Genomic DNA, 18,326 nt, shown 5'->3' with positions numbered 1-18,326 from the left:
CCTTAAGGCGTCTTCCACAGTCACCTGAGGTCGGCCACCGAGAGACCCTTCGTTCACCACACATTTTTTGAGTTAGAGTCCAGGAGGGACAGTAATGAGAGTCGTCCCTGTCCTCGAGGAGCTGCCCGTCTGTATGGGAAGGAGCCAGACCTTGAGCGGTCCCCCGCAGGCGTCACTGGGGGCAGTGACGTAACGGAAGAGAACAGAGCTGCGGGAGGGTCTGATTTAGACTGGAGGATCAGGAACGGCATCTTGAAGAAGCAGCATTTGGGTTGAGAAGGATGGGCAGGCGCCGGGCAAACAGGGCGCGCGAAGAGGGGGTGTAGCGGACACACTGGGCTCGGCCAAGGCCCCAGGACCCGGAGCCGGAGGAGGAGACTGGCTCTGCAGAGGTGGCCAGGGCCTTGCAGACCAAATGGAAGATCCCGGACGTTATTCGAAGTGCAGGGGGACACCGTAGACGGGCGACTTAAGTCGGAAAGCGGCATCTACACTGTGATTTGAAAAACCACCCTGGCTGCCGCCCTGCTGGGCCCAAGCGCAGGGCGGGTCCCGTCAGGGGTCAGTGTGATGGAGAGACCTTTCCAGATCCCAGGATCCATGTGACGCCTTCATCCGCCTCCACCCCATTCGGGCCAGCTCAGCGGCCTGGCAGTCCCTTACCCTGGGAGCCTGGTTCCTTGTCGTTACTTTATTTCTGGTAAGGTGTCCCCCCGACCTTATCTGAGTTCTGTGTGCAGGGAATCTGTCCACAGATCACCGCAGTGATGAGTAAGCTTCAGGATATGTGTTTCTCTTGGAACCGCACGGTCTCCTCTTATCCACGGTTTCGCTTTCCGCAGTTTCAGTCACTCGCGGTCAGCCACTGTCCGAAAATGCTACATGGAAAGCTCCAGAAACAAACAGTGTTTTAAATCACACGTCATTCTGAGTCGTGCGGTGAAATCTCACACCTTCCCGCTCCATCCCACCCAAGAAATGGGTCATCCCATTGTCTTGCGTAGCCACACTGTGGCCACGCTGTGGGTGCTTCCCGCCCGTTAGAAGTCCTGTCGGTTATCGGACTGGCCCGGAGGCATTGCACACCGAGCCCGTGCTCAGGTGACCCTCGTTTTACTTAATGGCATATTCACCTCACTTCTCATCACGTGGGCATTTTAACATCTCACGTCACGAAAAGAAGAGTGAGCACAGCGCAGTAAGGTATCTCGGGAGAGAGACCACATTCACTCACATACTTTTTATTACAATACTTTATAATTCTATTTTATTATTAGTTATTGGTCATCTCTTACTGTGTCTAATTTATGAATTAAACTTTATCACAGGTGTGTACTCATAGGAAAATGCATAGCACGTTCACCGTGTTTGGTACTGTGCGTGGTGTGGGGCATCCGCTGGGGGTCTTGGCACGTGCCCGGTGGGTAAGGGGGCACTGCCGTGTGTCGAAGGTGTTCCATTGGCTTTTAAAATGAGGTCACTCTGGATTTTTGTCCGTTTGCCTCCTGGTGCAGCTTCTTAGTCCCCAGTCAGACCTCAGACAAAAGTTGACAGAAGCAGCGTGAGGTGGAAGTCGGAGCGGCGACCGGAGTCGGTGAGGAAGGCCGCAGGCGTCGGGCTGGGTTAGGGCTGTGTCCGCGCCGCCGGGCGGGCGGAGGCGGGTGGCTGAGAACCGCGAGCGTGAGGGGCGGACCCCGGGCGACCGAGGGCTCAAACCGACAGCAGGATGTGTGGAACCAAGCGGGGACAGAGCATCAGCGTGGCACCAAGTTGGATCTGTAGGATCGATAGGATGCTCGTGTCGCCCCGGTGGAGGAAAGTGGGAAGAAGAGCCAGGACAGCGGCGGCCGCTGTGGGGGTGACACTCACCCCGCATCTGAGAAGGAAACGTGCGCCGGGGGGGGGGGGGGTTGTTACCGATCGCGGTGAGTGTTCGCTGGGCGCCTCTCCTGTCCAGAGTGACCTGGGCGTGGGCGGACAACAGCTCCGGTCTCCAGGGAGCCTGGTGAGAGTGTGTCCGTGGGCGAGTGGGTCTTCAGGGACGACTCGATGGGGACGCGGGAGGCCGTGTCGGAGGAGCGGCAGCGGCGTCGGCCGCGCCAGGGCGGAGGGCGGGGGGCAGCAGAGCCGCCCCGTGAGGGCCGGGCGTGTGCCGTGTGCGTCGCTTGGCAGGGTCTCCGGCTGCTTCCTGAGTGTGGCGGTGGATGAATGAATCAGTGGGAGAAGCTCTAGGGGAAGGAAGACAAGGACGCGGCCTTTGAGTTCGGCTCGTAGCAGTTGCCGGCCAACTCAGAGCTGTTTCAGGAGGACGGATGGAGGATCGGGGGGACGGTCGAGAGGGAGGGAGCAGCAGTGTGTACAGACCACCCCTTTGATAAAGATAGGCAGGAGTTATGGGGAGAAACCGGACAGGGGTGGCTGGTAGAGTTAGGTGAAGCCTTTCCCGACCGAGAGCACTTGGGAGCCCGTGATCTCTGAGGGACAGGCCTGGAGTGGCCGCCATGGGCCGCCGGGATTTTTAATGAAGACAAAGAATGACATTGCCGGCAGAGTGGGGACGGGACTGAAATGTGGCCTCTCAGGTGCCAGAGACTTCGCATGGGGAACCTCGTTCAATGCTCACAGCCGATCATGCTACAGGGGGAGACACAGAAGGTCGGAGAGGTGAGCGTCCGCCCCACGGCATCTCAGTCAGGAAGCACTAATAGGGTCAGCCTAGGTCTGCGGGGCCTCGGCCCCCTGCCTCCAGGATGTCCCAGCCACACTGAGGCAGAACTAGCTAGAAGTTGGGCTGGACAGGGCAATGAAGAAGCGTGGGTTGGGAGGCAGGAGAAGGCACCGGAGTTGTGAAATAGGCCGCCTCATTCCGATGTAAAGGGCGAGAAGACCTGAGGCGTCCAGGGACCCCGCCCTGCTCGGGTGACCGCCAGTCAGCCAGCAGCGGCCCGAGATGCGAGCCCTGTGCCGCCTGCCTCCCTGAGAGCCACGCGGCCCTGGCACCGCTCTGCCCTGTGCCCTGCTCCCCTCCGAGAGCATCCTGCCCTCTTCCTGGGAGGGGGCGAGGACGTCAGGTTTTGGAACCGCAGACAGCGCCGAGAGCCAGCTCCCATGCCCCCGGCGTACCTGGAGCCGTGCTGGGAGCCTTCGCACTGGCAGCCTTGCCCCCGGCGGCCCTGTTCTGCACGCTTCACAGACGTGAACGCCGGCAGGTTCAATCATCTGACTGAGGCTACACAGCTACGCTGAGAAAACCTGGGGAGGGAACTCGGCTCCAGATGCCGTGTCTGCTCACATCTTTAGATCAGCCCTGTGAGGGGTCGACGTGCACCCCATTTGACAAATGAGGGTGCTGGGGCCGAAAGCCAGTGGCTTATCCCAGGCTCTACTAGACAGGGAGGAGCTTCGGCCAGAACCCAGTCTCCCTCCGCTCGCAGTGGGCCTTCGATGGCGCAGGAGAGATGAAACGATGAGTCACGACCTCCGGGATCAGGGAGGCCAGCCCTGGGTCTCAGACCGAGGCGGCAGCGAATGCACCCCGTGAATGGTGAGGGGGAAGGCGCCCTGAGCCGGCGAGGCTGGGGGCTGTGTAGTTTGTGGCGCTTCCCAGGCAGCTCCTCCTGACTTGCAGGTGGCAGCTGGGGTCTGGAGCCTGGGCCTCCGCCCAGTAGGGTAGGACCATGGCATTTGCAGGTCCTTTGTTTCTCCTTCACACTTATCTGCCAGCTCTGTTTGCAGTTTCTGCCTCCCGGGGATCTGGACGGGGATCTGCTGGGGATCTGCTCAGAGGCGGCCTGCTGGGCGGAGGCCAGCTCTGGGGGTGAGGGGTGCAGGGAGAGGCACGCACTGCACATCTCAGTTTTCTAGAAGTAAAAAATTAGCGTGCGGGGCTCAGGAACGTCCTGGAAATGTTTCCAATTTATTTTTATTGCCAAGCAGTATCTAATGAAAATGTGGGAAAAGACCCAGGAGCCTGCAACTCGTAAATCACCTGCTTTCTTTTTCTGATGTTCCCTCTTAATTCTTGTCCTTACATAAGCGATTTTATATGGTTGTAACGGTAATGGAGATTCAGTGTGTCTCCACAGTCCTGGAGCCTGCTCTTTAAATTTACCCATCCTACCATAAAAAGTTCCATTCTTCGTAATTATCATTTTAAACAGCTATATGATATTTCTTTGGGTGGATCAACTGTATTTTCCTTATCTATTTCTCTGTTTTGGAAGGCATTTAGGTCATTTCTAGCTTTTTATCGTTATAAACAACGTGGTAATAAGTTTTTTCTTTAAAAAAGAAATTAGTTCCCTGAGATAAATTCTCAGGAATTTGGGTACCAGGAATTAAAGAGACTGAGAATTTTTTCTTCTTCTTTTTTTTTTTTTTTTTAATTTGGCCATTGGAAACTCTGAGTAAACCCCTTAACAGCCACTTTCTTGGGTATTGTTCTTTGTAACCAGTGAAGAGTGGGGGCTGGGCATCATGTCTGGGGCCCTGAGAAGCCACTTGCTCCCGCCTGAACCCACAGGGCCAGGCCCTGTCCCGGAAATGGCCCGGGGCCAGGGCCCACCCACCTCTGGCTTTCCCATGCGTGTGTGGTAGGGGCGTGGCTTGCCCAGTCCCTGCCTGGGTCCCTCCCAGATTCCTGGGGAGGCGAGGTGCTGCAGGCCACTTCACCCCGACCCACTCCCTTGTCCGAGTATGGAAACCCCAGAGGAGGCGGCCGCTGTCATTTATCTTCCAGCCCTTTTCGGCCGGCTTTGAAGGTTGACATGTTTTTTTCCTCCCTCCTTTCCCCAGAATTTGTTCCTGGCGAAGAGTTGGCGCCTCGGTTCCCAGGCCCGGTGAGGTTTCAGGATTCCAGAAGGTGAAGTTCTCTGCCCCGAAGGAGAAGCGGTACCTGCTCCTTCACCAAGAGCGAGCTCTCTGATTGCTATGGATACCGAATCCACGTATTCTGGATACTCTTACTATTCAAGTCATTCGAAAAAATCTCACAGACCAGGGTACGTAAGCTGTGCTTTGTCGTTTTCCCTGTCGGAGAACCTGCAGGTCGCTCGGGCGTTGCGGAGTCACTTTGGGAACGGCGGCGGGGCTGTTGGCGCCGGAGGTTTGTTTCGGTGACGGTGCCTGAGACGCTGAGCTGGAAGAGCACTTAGCCGGCGCTGGGAGTAACTGCCATTACAGTTGACGACATTAATCTCTCACAATCGATTTTAAATTAAAGTTTCCCCTTGCAGTGGAAATGTTTTTCACTGCCAAGTACTCCTCGTAGAAGGCAGTTCTCCCAAAGAGTTACCAAGGATGTAAATGAAAAAAAAAAAAAATTTTTTTTTTTAAGTGTTAATTTGTTGCTTTTCACCCAGAGCTGCCGACTCAGAGTCCATTAAGCATTTGCTACGAGGCTTATACATCGAAGCCGTGGCATTGGCCTGGGCCTTTATTTCTCGCCGACTGGTCTTCCCGTCGAGCAAGCCTGGGTTTGAAAACGCTGTCCTGGGTGCTGGCGGCCAACCCCCCCTCTGAGCAGGACGAGCAGGTGTTCGTAGGAGCTGCCGTGTTGCATGCAGCCCCTTGGGCTGGTGAGTGAAGGAAGGAGGGACGTGCTGGTTAGGAAGGCAGTCGGTGAGATCGTGGTGCCTCCACTTACTCGGACTGCTCATCTGTGAAATGGGTGTAGCAATTCCCTCCTCACAGAGCTGTCGAGAAGATGAAAGAGTCTACGTGTAAAGCATTTAACACAGCACAGCATAGGAGGTCACTAACCAGTGGCCGTGTCAATGCTCTTAATGGCCTCGGTAGCTTAGCACCACATTCAAAGGGCCCCCGTGGTCACAGCCCTGCGTGGGCTGGTAACGGGAGCCGTAACGGTGGTTCCCTGACCAAGCGGTTCCTCGTGCCGACTGCGGGGTGTCTTGTGTTGTAAAACAGCAGTAAGATCTGTGTGCCGAATGAACTTCCTTATTTGCGATCCCGTGGGGCTGGAAAGGGGCCCGGAAGGGGGTGCCGCCGCCAGCTGCCAGGAGTGGCCGTCCACAGGGAAGGGCACGAGACGGTGACCGACAGGAACGGCCGTTTCTACCTCATCTTTCTGTACTCGTTCAGTCTCTTAGAAGGGCGTATTTGGCAATGAAAAATAGGAGTGGAATACAAGGGTGTAAGAGACGGGGTTTCGAAGCTCGTCGAACGACGTGAGTGCGTGTTCACGGGGCCACGTTATAAAAAAACAAGATTCAAAAGCGTGTACCTTATACTAGGTACCTGTTCTTAGAAAATGAATGTTAGCGTATTGACCACGTCTATCTCTGAGTATAGGTTTATTAGGATTCTGGGTGAGATTTTTTTTAAAAAACTTTCCTTATTTCTCTAGTTTTCATATATTGTCGTTATAATCATAAGAATTGAGGGAAAGGATATAACCGTGTTTGTTCTGGAGGCCAGGTGAGCCTTTCTCGTCAGCACAGGGGACAGAGAGGAGTGTGCCAGGTGAGCCTGAAGTAGCACACCTGAGTCCAGATCCTGAGGAAGCCACATATTAAAAATGTCATCGCAAACTTCAGCTATTGGGTAAACAAGTCAGATTAGTTATTAAAAAAAAAAAAAAAAACCAGAAACAGCTTTTTAAAAATATCCAATCTTTGAGCCTAACTAGAAAAAGCAATTCCTTGTCAAAATGCCAAGCTTCTCTTTTCCACACACAATGGCAGAAATCAAAATTCGGGGTTCTCTGGGTGTTTGAGGATGAATAAAGGAGGACACCTTGCAGCGTCCTGAGCAGGAACCAGCTCTGGGATCCTTTCCCTACACCCGCGTCCCAACTGTCACCCTTCGGGGCCCACGCTGTGCCCTGCTGTTTCCTCAGGCCTCTTGGGGCCCCCAGAAATTGGTACGGGACTGCAGTGCCCTTGTAGAGACTTTAAGGGGCTGTAACTTTCCATTAAAACAGCCTGCAGAACTCTTAGTACCTCTGGGACTCATGTGAAAAGTCCTTGGCAAACGACAATTCAAGCTGAGACTTTGAATAACTTCCTCAAGGAATGTTGCCGAATGCCTACTCAGGAAAGCTCTAGGTGAACACGTGACCCATAAAGATTGATAGGTGCACGCCACGGTTCTTTAGAAGAAAGCAGCCACGTGTGGTGAGTTCTCCGACTGGGGCCTCGTGGGCCGTCGTTGCTGGAGCCACGTTGTACGCCTTGGAGCGTGTGTGCCCGGGGCGTAAAGACCTTTAAGCAGTACTGGTACCCCTCCACTGGCGTCTGAGCGGGCCCTGGACCCAGCCGACGGTCCTGTATCACCCAAGGGTGTCCCTGTGAAGGCCGCTTGGCTCAGGGATTTGTTGGGAATTTGAATGGAAGTGCAGGAAAGGGGAGGCCCCCTGCATTTTGGCGGTTTTAGGAGCATTCTAATGCTGAGGAGTCCTGAAGTGCACCAAACTCGGTATGCCTGATGGTGCCGCGGTCCTCTCTGGCGGACGGGCTGGGCTCCAAACAGAAGACAGGTGGCTCTTTTCTTAACAAACAGGGTAGCGGCTGGTTTTGTGATGTCTGCCAGCTCCGGAAGATGTCCGGTTGACCTGCTGCGGAACGGCCCCAGCCGACCTCGCCTAGCCTGTGGGTTTGGAGTGGCCGTTCCGTGGGCGGACTGTGGCAGCGGCCAGCTACAGGGCCCCTGCTCGGCCCTCAGCCGTCATGTGCCGTCCTCGCAGAGCCCCGGGGTGGTGGGAGGCGGTGCCGCAGCGGCGGCAGGTGACGGAACCGGGGCGCAGCGGCAGCGTTTTACTTTGCCGACTCCAGGGCGGGGAGGCGGGGGTTGGGGGGGGGGGCTCCTCTGGTTCCAGGCCGACTTGCTGGTCCTTCGCACGCTCACGCTTTGCCCTGGACCGGGCGGAGAGCAGCAGGAGTCGCTGGCAGGGGCACAGAGCGAGACGTGAAGGCTACCGCCTGTGACTCATCTGTCCACAGGAGGGCCCCCCGGGCGGTGAGGGCTTGGCGCTCCTGTCCCAGGCTGCCACAGAGGCAGTGCGCGCTGGCCCTGCCCTCACGCCCTGCCCGGTCCACGCCGGAGGAGAGGAAGCAGCCGCCGGGCCCCAGGGGTCGGCCGAGAGAAAGGGCAGGTGGCGGGCTGTGGTGGAGAAGGAAAGGGAGGAGTAACCGGTGGGGCCAGCTTTCCCCAAATAGAAATGGCAAACAACAGAAACGGAGCTGGAGACTCCTGCTAGGCAGCGCCTCCCGCGGGTGGGAACGCGGCGGGCGTTGGCGGGGCTCCTGGCCGGGGCGAGCGGGGCTTTACAGCAGCCCCAGGGACCCGGCTCCAGAATCGCCTCCGGGGATGCGTGTGTGCACACGGGCCCGGCCTCCTGCGTGCCATCGCCTGCTCTGCCCACGCCTCTCGCCTGCACACACGTGTGCGCAGATACACCGATCTTTCCTCACGTGGGCAGATGGTGTGTGGAAGCAAACCCAGGGGTGAAGAGACCTGTAGCCGACACGCCTGCCCAGCACAGGTGCCCAGGCGATGCAGACCGCAGAGGCAGAGTCGGAAAAACCCCCAAGTGTGCATGTGTTTGTGACGCCCCTTTCAGGGGGTTTGGTCGCCTCACTCCCCTGGTCTCCGCTTTGCCCCCCTAGACACTGACAGTGTTCCCCACCGAGGAGCCCTTGCCCGGAGGGCTCTCAGCATGTGCTTGGAGTTACAGCGCGTGGCGCTGTGAGGGCGAATGTTTGGGGACCTGCGGCAATAAAGCCGCCATGCTGAGGCGCGTAGCTCCGTACACCGGAAGGTGCTGGCGGGCGGTGTGTTCGTTGGACTCCTCCTTCGTGCCGGCTCAGCGACCTCCTTGGAGCAGCAGTTCAGGACCAGCGCTTTCTATACGAGCCGCGTGCCAGTTCCTGCTCCCTTGACAAGGACCAGCACAAGGCGCAGCCCACGTTGAGTTAATAGGACGATCGTTACATTTGCCCCTCACTTAACAGTACAGGGGAGAGGCACTTAGCTCTGGGTGTCCCTTGGTCCTGACGCATGCAGTCCCGAGCCTTTCTTCCAGCCTCGTTCACTGAATGTTATTTTAATAAAGAAGCCACGGGATGTTGCAACATTGTCCAGCTGGGTATTATACTCGTGGCTCTCATGGTTGAGTCCCCGCTGTATACAGGCCAACTTCCAGAGAGCATTTGGTCTGGGGAGCCCTGGGGAACCTTTCCCGGACTGCCTTCCCCTGGGGTGCAGGTGGAAAAATGCAGATTCTTCTCGTCTCCCTTCTAGACGAATGTTCCAAGGGTGGCGCCAGGGAGTCTACACCCAGATCCACACGCCAGTGGTTTCTCTGCACACTCAGCTTTGACAAGCACTGGGTTAGGGTTTCTGGCTCTGGGCATGAAGAACCTTCCCGGGGTCATCAGATAACGGTCTCTTATCTCATTTACCTCAGATGTGAGTTACCAGGGGAATGGCTAGACTGTCTCTTCTCCTTTGGGTGCCGTTGGGCCCTTTAAGAGCCAGGCTGGGTGGGTCGGGGGTTGACGCAATGGTGGGTCCTAGAGAGGCGGTATCCAGCCCTGGGTGGTTCCCCCACCTGCTTTCCGCCTCGGGCGCGTCCAGGCTCCAGGAATTGGCACTCAGGGAAAGAATTTTGCTTTCCAGTGGAATTTGTGCTGTCACAGGATTTGACCCATGGGACTAGTGAATAGATAGATGGGTTAGGGGGGAGCATGTGACTTGGCCGATGGCAGAGAGAGGGCTCGATGTGAGAGCAGCTGGGAAAAGCGGAAACAGGAAGATGGCAGAGGAGGCTCCTGGGCCCGGCCGGGGGGCGGGGAGCAGTGGTCGCCCTGGACACCGGCCAGGCACGTGGGAGATCGCGCCCGAGCTGTTTGCTGTTTCTCGCGGTCGGTCCTTTAGAAGCGATCGTCGTGGCAGCCCAGTGTTGGGCACACCGCTCCTTGCTCTCCGAGGTCACAGCCTAATCGTGACTCCCCGCGGTAGCTTCAGAGGCATATTTCATAACGCCGATAGGTTATCAAGTGTTGGGTGTTTGGATGAGCATGAGGCATATTTATACTACAGAATCTTCCAGTGGCTCCTCGGAACCATGCGGCACAGCAGGTGTGGGTCGGGGCGGCAGGAGCAGACCTGGGTTCAGATCCTGCCCTGCCCAACCTTCTGTGGCTTCGAGAAGTCGCTTAACCTCTGTGAGCCTCAGTTTCCTCGTCTGTAAAACGGGGACAATAATACTGGGCTTATAAGGTTATTGTTGGGGTTGAGTGGGCATATAATGAAGCACTTAGTAAAGAGCTCTAAGAATCGGGGTGGGGAGTAGCATGGGGTGGTCGGTAGGGATAGTTGCCTGGTTGACCAGAATACATCTATTTGTAGACACCAGTTACACGAGGTCATAATGATAAGTTGTCTGGAGATTAGAGATGCTATCACAGAGACTCTGCTCTTTCAAAGCCTTAACCACTGCTTATCCTAGGGAGGTACTGATAAGGTAGGAGTGGCCACAGGAAGTCTGAGCGTGGTTTTGTTAGCTAGATAGCAGGTCGATAGGAGGTTGATGTGGAAGGGAAGGGGCTTCCTGTGTTGATAGTTCCTTTTACATCTTTCTCTGCAGGGTACACACACTTTGCTTCACCAGGTCTGTTCACCTCTCTTTGCCCTTGACAGATAGTAATAGTGATAATAACAGCTGCTGTGTATTGCGCACACCCCAGTACCGAGCTCTGCACGCGTAATCTGTGTGCTGGTATCATTCCCTGACCCCCCACCCCCACCCCGGTCTCGTACATGAGGAAACTGAGGTTTTCGGAGCTTGAATAACTTGTACAAGGCCATATACGTCTAGGAGGAACAGAACTGAGATCTGGTTGTCCCCAAAGTCTGTGTGCCTGGGAGCCCTGGGAGTGAGGGTAAAGGTTGAAGGGAGGAGGACCGAAGTCAAGCTGGCCCGTGGGACCCGGGGTTGAGGGAGCCCACTCTCGGCCATGGAGGGGGCCCTTTGGTTGGGCTGACCGTTCACAGTTCACGGGCGGGAGTGCCAGTTCCCACAGGCGTTAACGCGCAGGTGATGACCTCTGAGCTTTGCGCGGTGATTGGTTCCTGTTGTAATTTCTAGATTGACCCATGGCGGGGCGTTTTCACAGCCACCCTGGAAAGACCTCCCAGGAAATTCATTTGGAGTAAAATGAGGCAGCAGCCTGATGGATGTCTGGAAAGACGCACACACATGCGCGCGTGTGCACACACGCACCTCCCTGGTGTCCTTTGTCCTAGCGTTCGTTTGTTTCTGTGGGTGCCTTCGAGTTCAGGTGGAGCCTGTGGGGATGACTTTTCGTTTGAATTTGTAGGATAAGAAGTAAATGATTCTCCATGCTGGTTTGGAATGTCCTTTCTTCTCTGCGTGTCCAAAGGTGTATGGGACAGTGTGTCCTAGATTTTTTTTTCTTTTCTTTTTTTTTTTGGACAGACCAAAGCTTAAATATTTTGCACTGCTCTTAATAATAATTTTTTTAAAAAGGTCTTAGAAAATAAGTTTGGGCAAATTATAACCAAATCTAGGCAATAACTTTACAATAAAAATGTGCCTTAGCTACAGGAATTTTAAAATTCACAGTTTTAGGCTTTCAAAAAATATGATCAGTGTTGATCGGGCAGGAGTGACAGTCTTGGTTTCGGGTCCTGGAATGGCAGAAAGAACGTACTGCAGGGGAGGTCGGGACCAGTTCACTCCGTGGAGCGGGTGGTGGTGGGCGGGTGTTAGCACTGTGTGTGTGTGTGTGTGTGTGAGATTTTCCTTATTCAACATGAAATTTACTTTATATTTTGATGAGAGTTAATTAACATGGCATACGTATGCTAATTGATTATCTTTTTTCTTTCTTTCTTTTTTTTTTTTTTTTTCAGGGAAAGAAATAGAGAGAGACACAAATCGCCCCGGAATAAAGATGGCAGAGGGTCAGAAAAATCTGTCACCATTCAGGCTCCCACTGGAGAGCCGCTGTTGGCAAATGACTCTGCCCAGACGGAGGAAGTTCAGGTGGGGATCCAAGGCAGTCCGTGAGCACAGTGCTACTTGATCAAGACCCCTTTCCATAAACGTTTTCCTAAGTCTTGTTGCAATAGGTTCTCTTGGGTTTTTATCTTTATTTTTCCAGCATGTTAATTAGTTTATCCATGTCCCGTGGTTTGGTCTGAGGACAGCCCGGCCTGCCCTTGCCTTAGCTTGTGGAGTCTTCTGGAGCGTGGTTGGTGGGCCTGCTTTGAATGGTGTTGAAAAGAAGGCAGCAAGGCTGGACGGCCGTGGCGGGTCAGACAAGGGAAAAGTTGCAGGCTGCAGTCTCTGGAGACGCGTTTCAAAGTGACACAGGATAAGAGAGGGAGGGGCACTCTCTCCAGAACTCCTTAGTCCTGTGGGGAAGAGTGAGAGTCGCTACTAGACATTCGCCGTGAACCTGGGGGTCTGTGCGCTTAGACGCCTGGTAGGAAAACAGAGATGAACCAAATAGGCCCTGAGCCACAGCGAAGGGGCCAACGTACACCAGGCGGGCTTGGGGGCGAGTAGCACTCTGAGGCCGTGGCACCCCAGAGACTGCATTTCCTCTGTTAGCTCCTCAGTTCCAGACACTTCTTACCACTCAGGAATTCAGTGTTCCTGGGTCTTGCAATGTTTAAGAAATGCCAGAGGTTAGGATTTTATGGGAAATCACCCACTTTTTAAATACAGTTGACCCATGAACAACACGATGGGAACTGTGCAGGTACACTTATACGCAGATTTTTAAAAATAAGTACATTACTGTGAATGTGTTTTCTCTGGTGATTTTCTTGGTAACTTTTCTCTAGCTTAATTGTAAGAAAAATATAACGTATATAATATATAAAACGTGTGTTAATCGACTGTTTATGTTATTAGTGAGGCTTCTGATCAACAGTGGTCACGTTTTGGGGGAGTTAAAGGCTATATGTAGATTTTTGACTGTGCGCAAGGTTGTTCAAGGGTCAACTGTATTGACAATTCATTACTTTAAAAAACCACTGTGTGGGTGGTTCTCCCTGGGTCCCAACTGCCTGGCAGCCCACCTGATTTATGTAAACATCTGAGCTATCCTCACAAACATGTTTGCATACTCTCCACAGCTCTTGAAATATGTGCATGTCCAGACTCGGCCCCAAATAAACCGATGTGTGCACACATGGCTGTAAAGATATAGGGCTGTGGATAAGCATATGTCTGTGTGTACACACAGATAGACATTTATAAGCAGGTAGATGGACCAAAATTGGAATTTCTCAGAGAACCCGAGGATGCAGCTGGGGGGTGCATGCGGGGTGGGGTTTGTCCAGGGACGAGTGAAGGTCTTTAGTCCTGGCTGTTGCACTACCTGCTCTGGGAAGGCCAGATGGAGGGTTGGGTGGTTGGGCGGAAGGGGAGGGTCCTGAGATCAGACCACCCCGCAGAGCTACAGGAGGTCGTTTCCTTCTGAGTGTGGATCCAGAGGTGCCCGTGGCCCACCATGAAGCCGTTTCTTGTTCGCAGTGGCTCTGCATCTTGTAGCGCACTGGGAAGCTACACTGGGAAGCCCTCAATGTTCACACCAGGGGATGTGCTGGGTAGAGCATTGAAACGGGCGTTTGGAAGCTGTCTTCCTCAGTAGCCGTGTGCCCCTGGGCAGGCCCCCATCTTCATAGAAAATCCAGGGGACTGGATTAAGGGATCTTAGATCCTTTCTGTTCTCAGAACCTCCGGCCTTGACAGGGCCCTTTGGACACCTACTGTTTTTTTGTTGTTTTTTGTTTTTTGTGTTTTTTTGCACAGATATGTACCCATTCTTAAAACGGACAGGGGATTTAATTAGCAACTCTTTGGCAAGAAAAAAGGCGAGTGGCTAAATCGGCACAGTGTAGTGGCCAACAAAATGACAGGGAGATACTCACAGTAATTATTTCAGCATTGATTATTGACTGAGTATTAGGTCCGATACGTAACATGGAGTCCAGTATTTGCCTTCACTCGAAGCGTTACACAGTAGGTAGCCTGCGAACTCACCGTATGTTAAAGCAAGGCGTCCATCTTTGAATTCGTAGCTATTTTTTCCCCTGCTGATGAGTTTTCTTCTTTTTTAAAAATTGAAATAAATATGTACTCAGAGAAATAAAGAGGTCTGAAGCATACAGTTTGATGTTTTAACAGCTAAATAAACCCACATAACTCATTCCTATCAATACATATGCTGTCTTTCTGTTACTAGAAAGTTCTCTCATGCTCTTCTCAGTCAATTCCTGTTCCCCACCCCCACCTCTCCAAGGCAAGGCCTGTTTTGATTTCTGTCACTGTAGATCAGTTTTGCCTGTTTTAGAATTTAACATAAGTAGAATCATGTTCTTTTGTTTTGGACTCTTTTCCACTCGAGATTTACCCATGTTTTGGTGTATGCTTCCACAATTCATTCCTTTTTAGTTTCGCTGCGTAGTATTCCATTTTATGAATACACCGCAGTGTGTTATCCTTTCTCCTGATGGGCAGGCATTGGGGTTGCCCTGTTTTTGGCTCTTATGCATAAAGCTGCTAAGTATATGTTTACGTTTATACGAGACTGCCAGACCAGTTTTCAGGAGTGATTTATACTTCCACCCGCAGCAGCTGAGAGTCTTGGCCGCTTCTAATGAATGTCTTAAATAGCCATGTCTCGCATGGCATGTGATACCTGTAACTTTCCACATCAAAGAACTATTTCTTCCCAGGCCAGGACCTTAGCCACCACCGCTGCCTTTGCCATCGCCTGCACATGTCGTAAATCATATTTTTTATCCTGAATATTGAGATTTTTGTTTGGTTACGAGATTGCTCCGTCTTACTGATTCAGCTGTTAAACTGGATTTTTCCGAGTTGGCATTTCACACATTAATTTCACCCAACTTCCCCCTCCGTCCGACTGTTTTTTTTTTTTTTTTTCCCCCCAAGTTATATACGCAGATCTCTGAGGCAGAACCTCTTTGTTCTCCGCGTGGCCTTCCATGGCCTCCTTGCTCTGTTGTTGGTTTGGAATGCAGTCCGAATTGCCAGCGAAATAGCAAAATGGTTTAAAATTCTAACGACTGGCTCTTGTTAAACAGAGACAGTAATCGCTCAAACCAGAAAGTGCCTCAGAGTTTAAAAAGAGTGAGAAAGCAAGAAAGTGAAAGCAAGGAAGTATAAGACAGGCACATAATAATACTCCTGGTGATTCCTTGCCCTCGATCTCGCGTGTGTCATGAGAACGTGTGTTTTGGGAGGAATTTTCGAAATGCAGGTGGCCATAGGCACTTGCCTTTGCTTAGCTCGTTCAGTAAGAAGTGTCAAGGAGTGCATGACGTGTATCAAATGGGTCTTAAAAACAACGTGGAGATTTAAAAACAGTGCGTCCTAGCTGCGGGTCGGCCTCGACGTGCACATACAGTGGTAAGTCTCCACGCAGTGCGCTTGGCTCTTCAGAGCTACTGAGAAAGCCTCCAGAAGTGGGGCTCGTTTGTGAGCCCGCATAACCCAGCCGTGGATTGAGAGGACAACGCAGAGGGTTTTCTTCCTAGGCCGCAGGTGAGCCGTCATGTGCTAGTCTAACAAGCAGCGGATTGTTTGTTTCAGGGCAGATGGCCCATACCCCTCCACATCTCTCTGGGGATTCAAGCTGAGTGGATGAGAATCAGTGTTATAGTAGTGAATGACCCAGACAGACAAAGAGATTAAACCGTGTTCTATTTGAAAAGGTCAGTGTAGGATACGTTTTGAAAATTTCCAGTGAAAATCATTAAGGTTGAAAACGCTTCTAATTAACGTGTTAGGCTTCCGTTCTTCTGGGAAGCCCGTGGGTGCGGGTTGGGTCAGTGGGGGCAGGGCCCCCCACGTCCACTGTGTCTCCCAAGTGCTCGCTTTGTGGCTTTTCCAAGTGACCTGCCGCGTGCGGCTCTGCACCTTCGTTGTTCCCTCCCCGGCAGGATGACAACTGGGGAGAGACCACCACGGCCATCACGGGCACCTCGGAGCACAGCATATCTCAGGAGGACATCGCCAGGGTCAGCAAGGACATGGAGGACAGCGTGGGGCTGGACTGCAGGCGCTACCTGGGCCTCACCGTCGCCTCGGCGCTCGGACTTCTAGTTTTCCTCACCCCCATCGCCTTCATCCTGCTGCCCCCCATCCTGTGGAGGGAGGAGCTGGAGCCCTGCGGCACCATCTGTGAGGGACTCTTTATTTCCGTGGCGTTCAAGCTCCTCATCCTGCTCATCGGGACCTGGGCGCTGTTCTTCCGCAAGCAGAGAGCCGACGTGCCGCGAGTGTTCGTCTTTCGTGCCCTTTTGCTGGTCCTCATCTTTCTCTTTGTGGTCTCCTATTGGCTTTTCTACGGGGTCCGCATTTTGGACGCCCGGGACCGTAACTACCAGGGCACTGTGCAATACGCCGTCTCCCTCGTGGACGCCCTGCTCTTCATCCATTACCTGGCCATCGTCCTGCTGGAGCTCAGACAGCTGCAGCCCACCTTCACGCTGCACGTGGTCCGCTCCACTGACGGCGAGTCCCGGTTCTACAGCCTGGGGCACCTCAGGTAAGCGGGGGCATCCAGGAGGCGGGCAGGGCGACCGACGTCTCGCTGGAAGTCAGCTGGTCTCCAGCAAGTGAAGGGCGGTGACAGGCGCCAAGTGCCAGGACCTGAGTCTGGCTCCTCCCTTCAGGCTTCGAGAAGGGCCGTGTTGGGGGGGTCGGGCTGCACGGGGGTGACTTTTCGACTTTACACTGACGTTCCCGACTTCCGGATGGGGTGGTGCCGTTGCTGGCGCTCATCCGGGTTGACGTTTAGTTGGGCTTGCGGTCAGAGTTGTTGGCAGAAAGGATGCATACATAGTGATGGCTGCTGACCCCGAAATCGGCCTGTAAATGACGATGGTCCAAGGGATCGGCAGTTCCGTTCGCTCAGAACGGTACATCTGGTTTACCTCGTCGTCGCCGTGGAATAATTAGTTGTTCCTTTTTTATCCCCCACCCTCAGAGGTACTGTGGTTTGGGTGATAAACGACATGGTCACCCTGGTGGCCATCTAGTGAAGAATCAAGTGTAGGTTAGAGACCTCAAACTTGTAAGGGTCGAGTGTTTGGGAGATGTATGCATGAGAAAAAAATACACTGAGCCGTGGTGCTTTAAATCTGCGCATAAAACCTGTTTCGTGGTTAGAAGAGTGATCACTGTCATTTATTCAATTTTATTTTTATTCGTCCCAAGGTAAGCCATTCGAATAGATTGTCGTGCTTAGTCTTCACGGAACCCGTTGATGTAGGCATTATTAATCCCCACATTACAGATGAGGAAATGGGGTTTAGGGAATTTAAGTAATTTGTACAAAAATGTCTAGCCTTGTGTAGGTTTCACCCAGACGTCGGGAAGCGAGGCGCCAGCTGATGCCTCATCGCGGCGTCTCCCTCTTCATCTTCACTGGCCTATTTTTCTGTTTTCTTCCACAAATGATGAACTCCCTGGGGAGAGGGGCGGTGTCTCCTTGCATCCTCGGTGCCTGGCCAGGAGCATGGCACACAGCTGGCCCTCACGTGGTCCCTGGGTGAATGGATCCCCTGGATGTCTGTCCGATGGTGCCCTCACCTCGGGCTCCAGCCTCTTCAGGCCACCTGTGCCCATGTGTGTAACCTGTGTGGCTCCTGGAAGGACTGAGTTCGTCGTAGCCATCCTCACTGCGCATTCATCGCTGGCTGGGGCCCCTTAGTGGGTCTGAGAACAACGAGCTTTGTCATACTCCTGGCTGGGGCCCAGAAAGGTGGCCCACGCCTCATTTGGGGTCCGGTTTCACTGCAGCCATCCCAGGGTTGGCCCACATCCTCTTTCCCCCTTGGACTCAGCTGGTACCCGCTGAGGTTCAGGGCTGCTGCCTCTCTGACCCGTCCTTGGAGGGATCGGTGTCTGAGTCTCACGCTCCGTGCAGCAGAGTTCGGTGTTCGAGTCCTCTGCAGATGCCGTGGGGCTCAGGAGGCAAGTGAGTCACTGCTGCGTAGCCATCTCAGACAGCTCACTTTCCCTGTATTTCATGTTGGAGAATGACCCGCACACTTGTCCGTTCCTTGCAAACCCTGAGCTGGGGCCCAGAGACAGAGGACGGACGCCTTCGGAGCTCTTTTCTGAAACTCCTGGGGCTCAGGGTCCCTCAGGGACCAGCGCATCGCTGTGCAGTGGACAGGGGCGCTTGGGCCTGGCATGGGAGATGGGATCACAGGAGGGCCAGGAAACTGCAGGCAGGAGCAGCAGTAAAGCCCCGTGGGACGTGGGCTGTCTCAGGACAGGACAGGTGTTGCCCCGT

At 53.6% G+C, this 18,326-nt stretch overlaps 1 protein-coding gene across 8 annotated transcripts in view; it reads left to right on the top strand.

The window, feature by feature from the left end:
* Positions 1-18,326, top strand: part of VANGL1 (VANGL planar cell polarity protein 1) — a 73,892-nt gene that overhangs the window by 23,045 nt on the left and 32,521 nt on the right. For all 8 annotated transcript variants that reach the window (XM_036235056.1, XM_036235052.1, XM_036235050.1 and 5 more), the window contains 3 exons: positions 4,795-5,000; positions 11,896-12,028; positions 15,964-16,571. In XM_036235056.1, the coding sequence (XP_036090949.1) occupies positions 4,930-5,000; positions 11,896-12,028; positions 15,964-16,571 (812 nt within the window). In that variant the 5' untranslated portion in view covers positions 4,795-4,929. The remainder of the gene's footprint in view (positions 1-4,794; positions 5,001-11,895; positions 12,029-15,963; positions 16,572-18,326) is intronic.

Source organism: Rousettus aegyptiacus, unplaced genomic scaffold (genome assembly GCF_014176215.1).
Source record: "Rousettus aegyptiacus isolate mRouAeg1 unplaced genomic scaffold, mRouAeg1.p scaffold_m13_p_17, whole genome shotgun sequence".
In the NCBI taxonomy this organism is placed as follows: Eukaryota; Metazoa; Chordata; class Mammalia; order Chiroptera; family Pteropodidae; genus Rousettus; species Rousettus aegyptiacus.
This window is presented reverse-complemented; position numbering and strand designations above follow the sequence as displayed.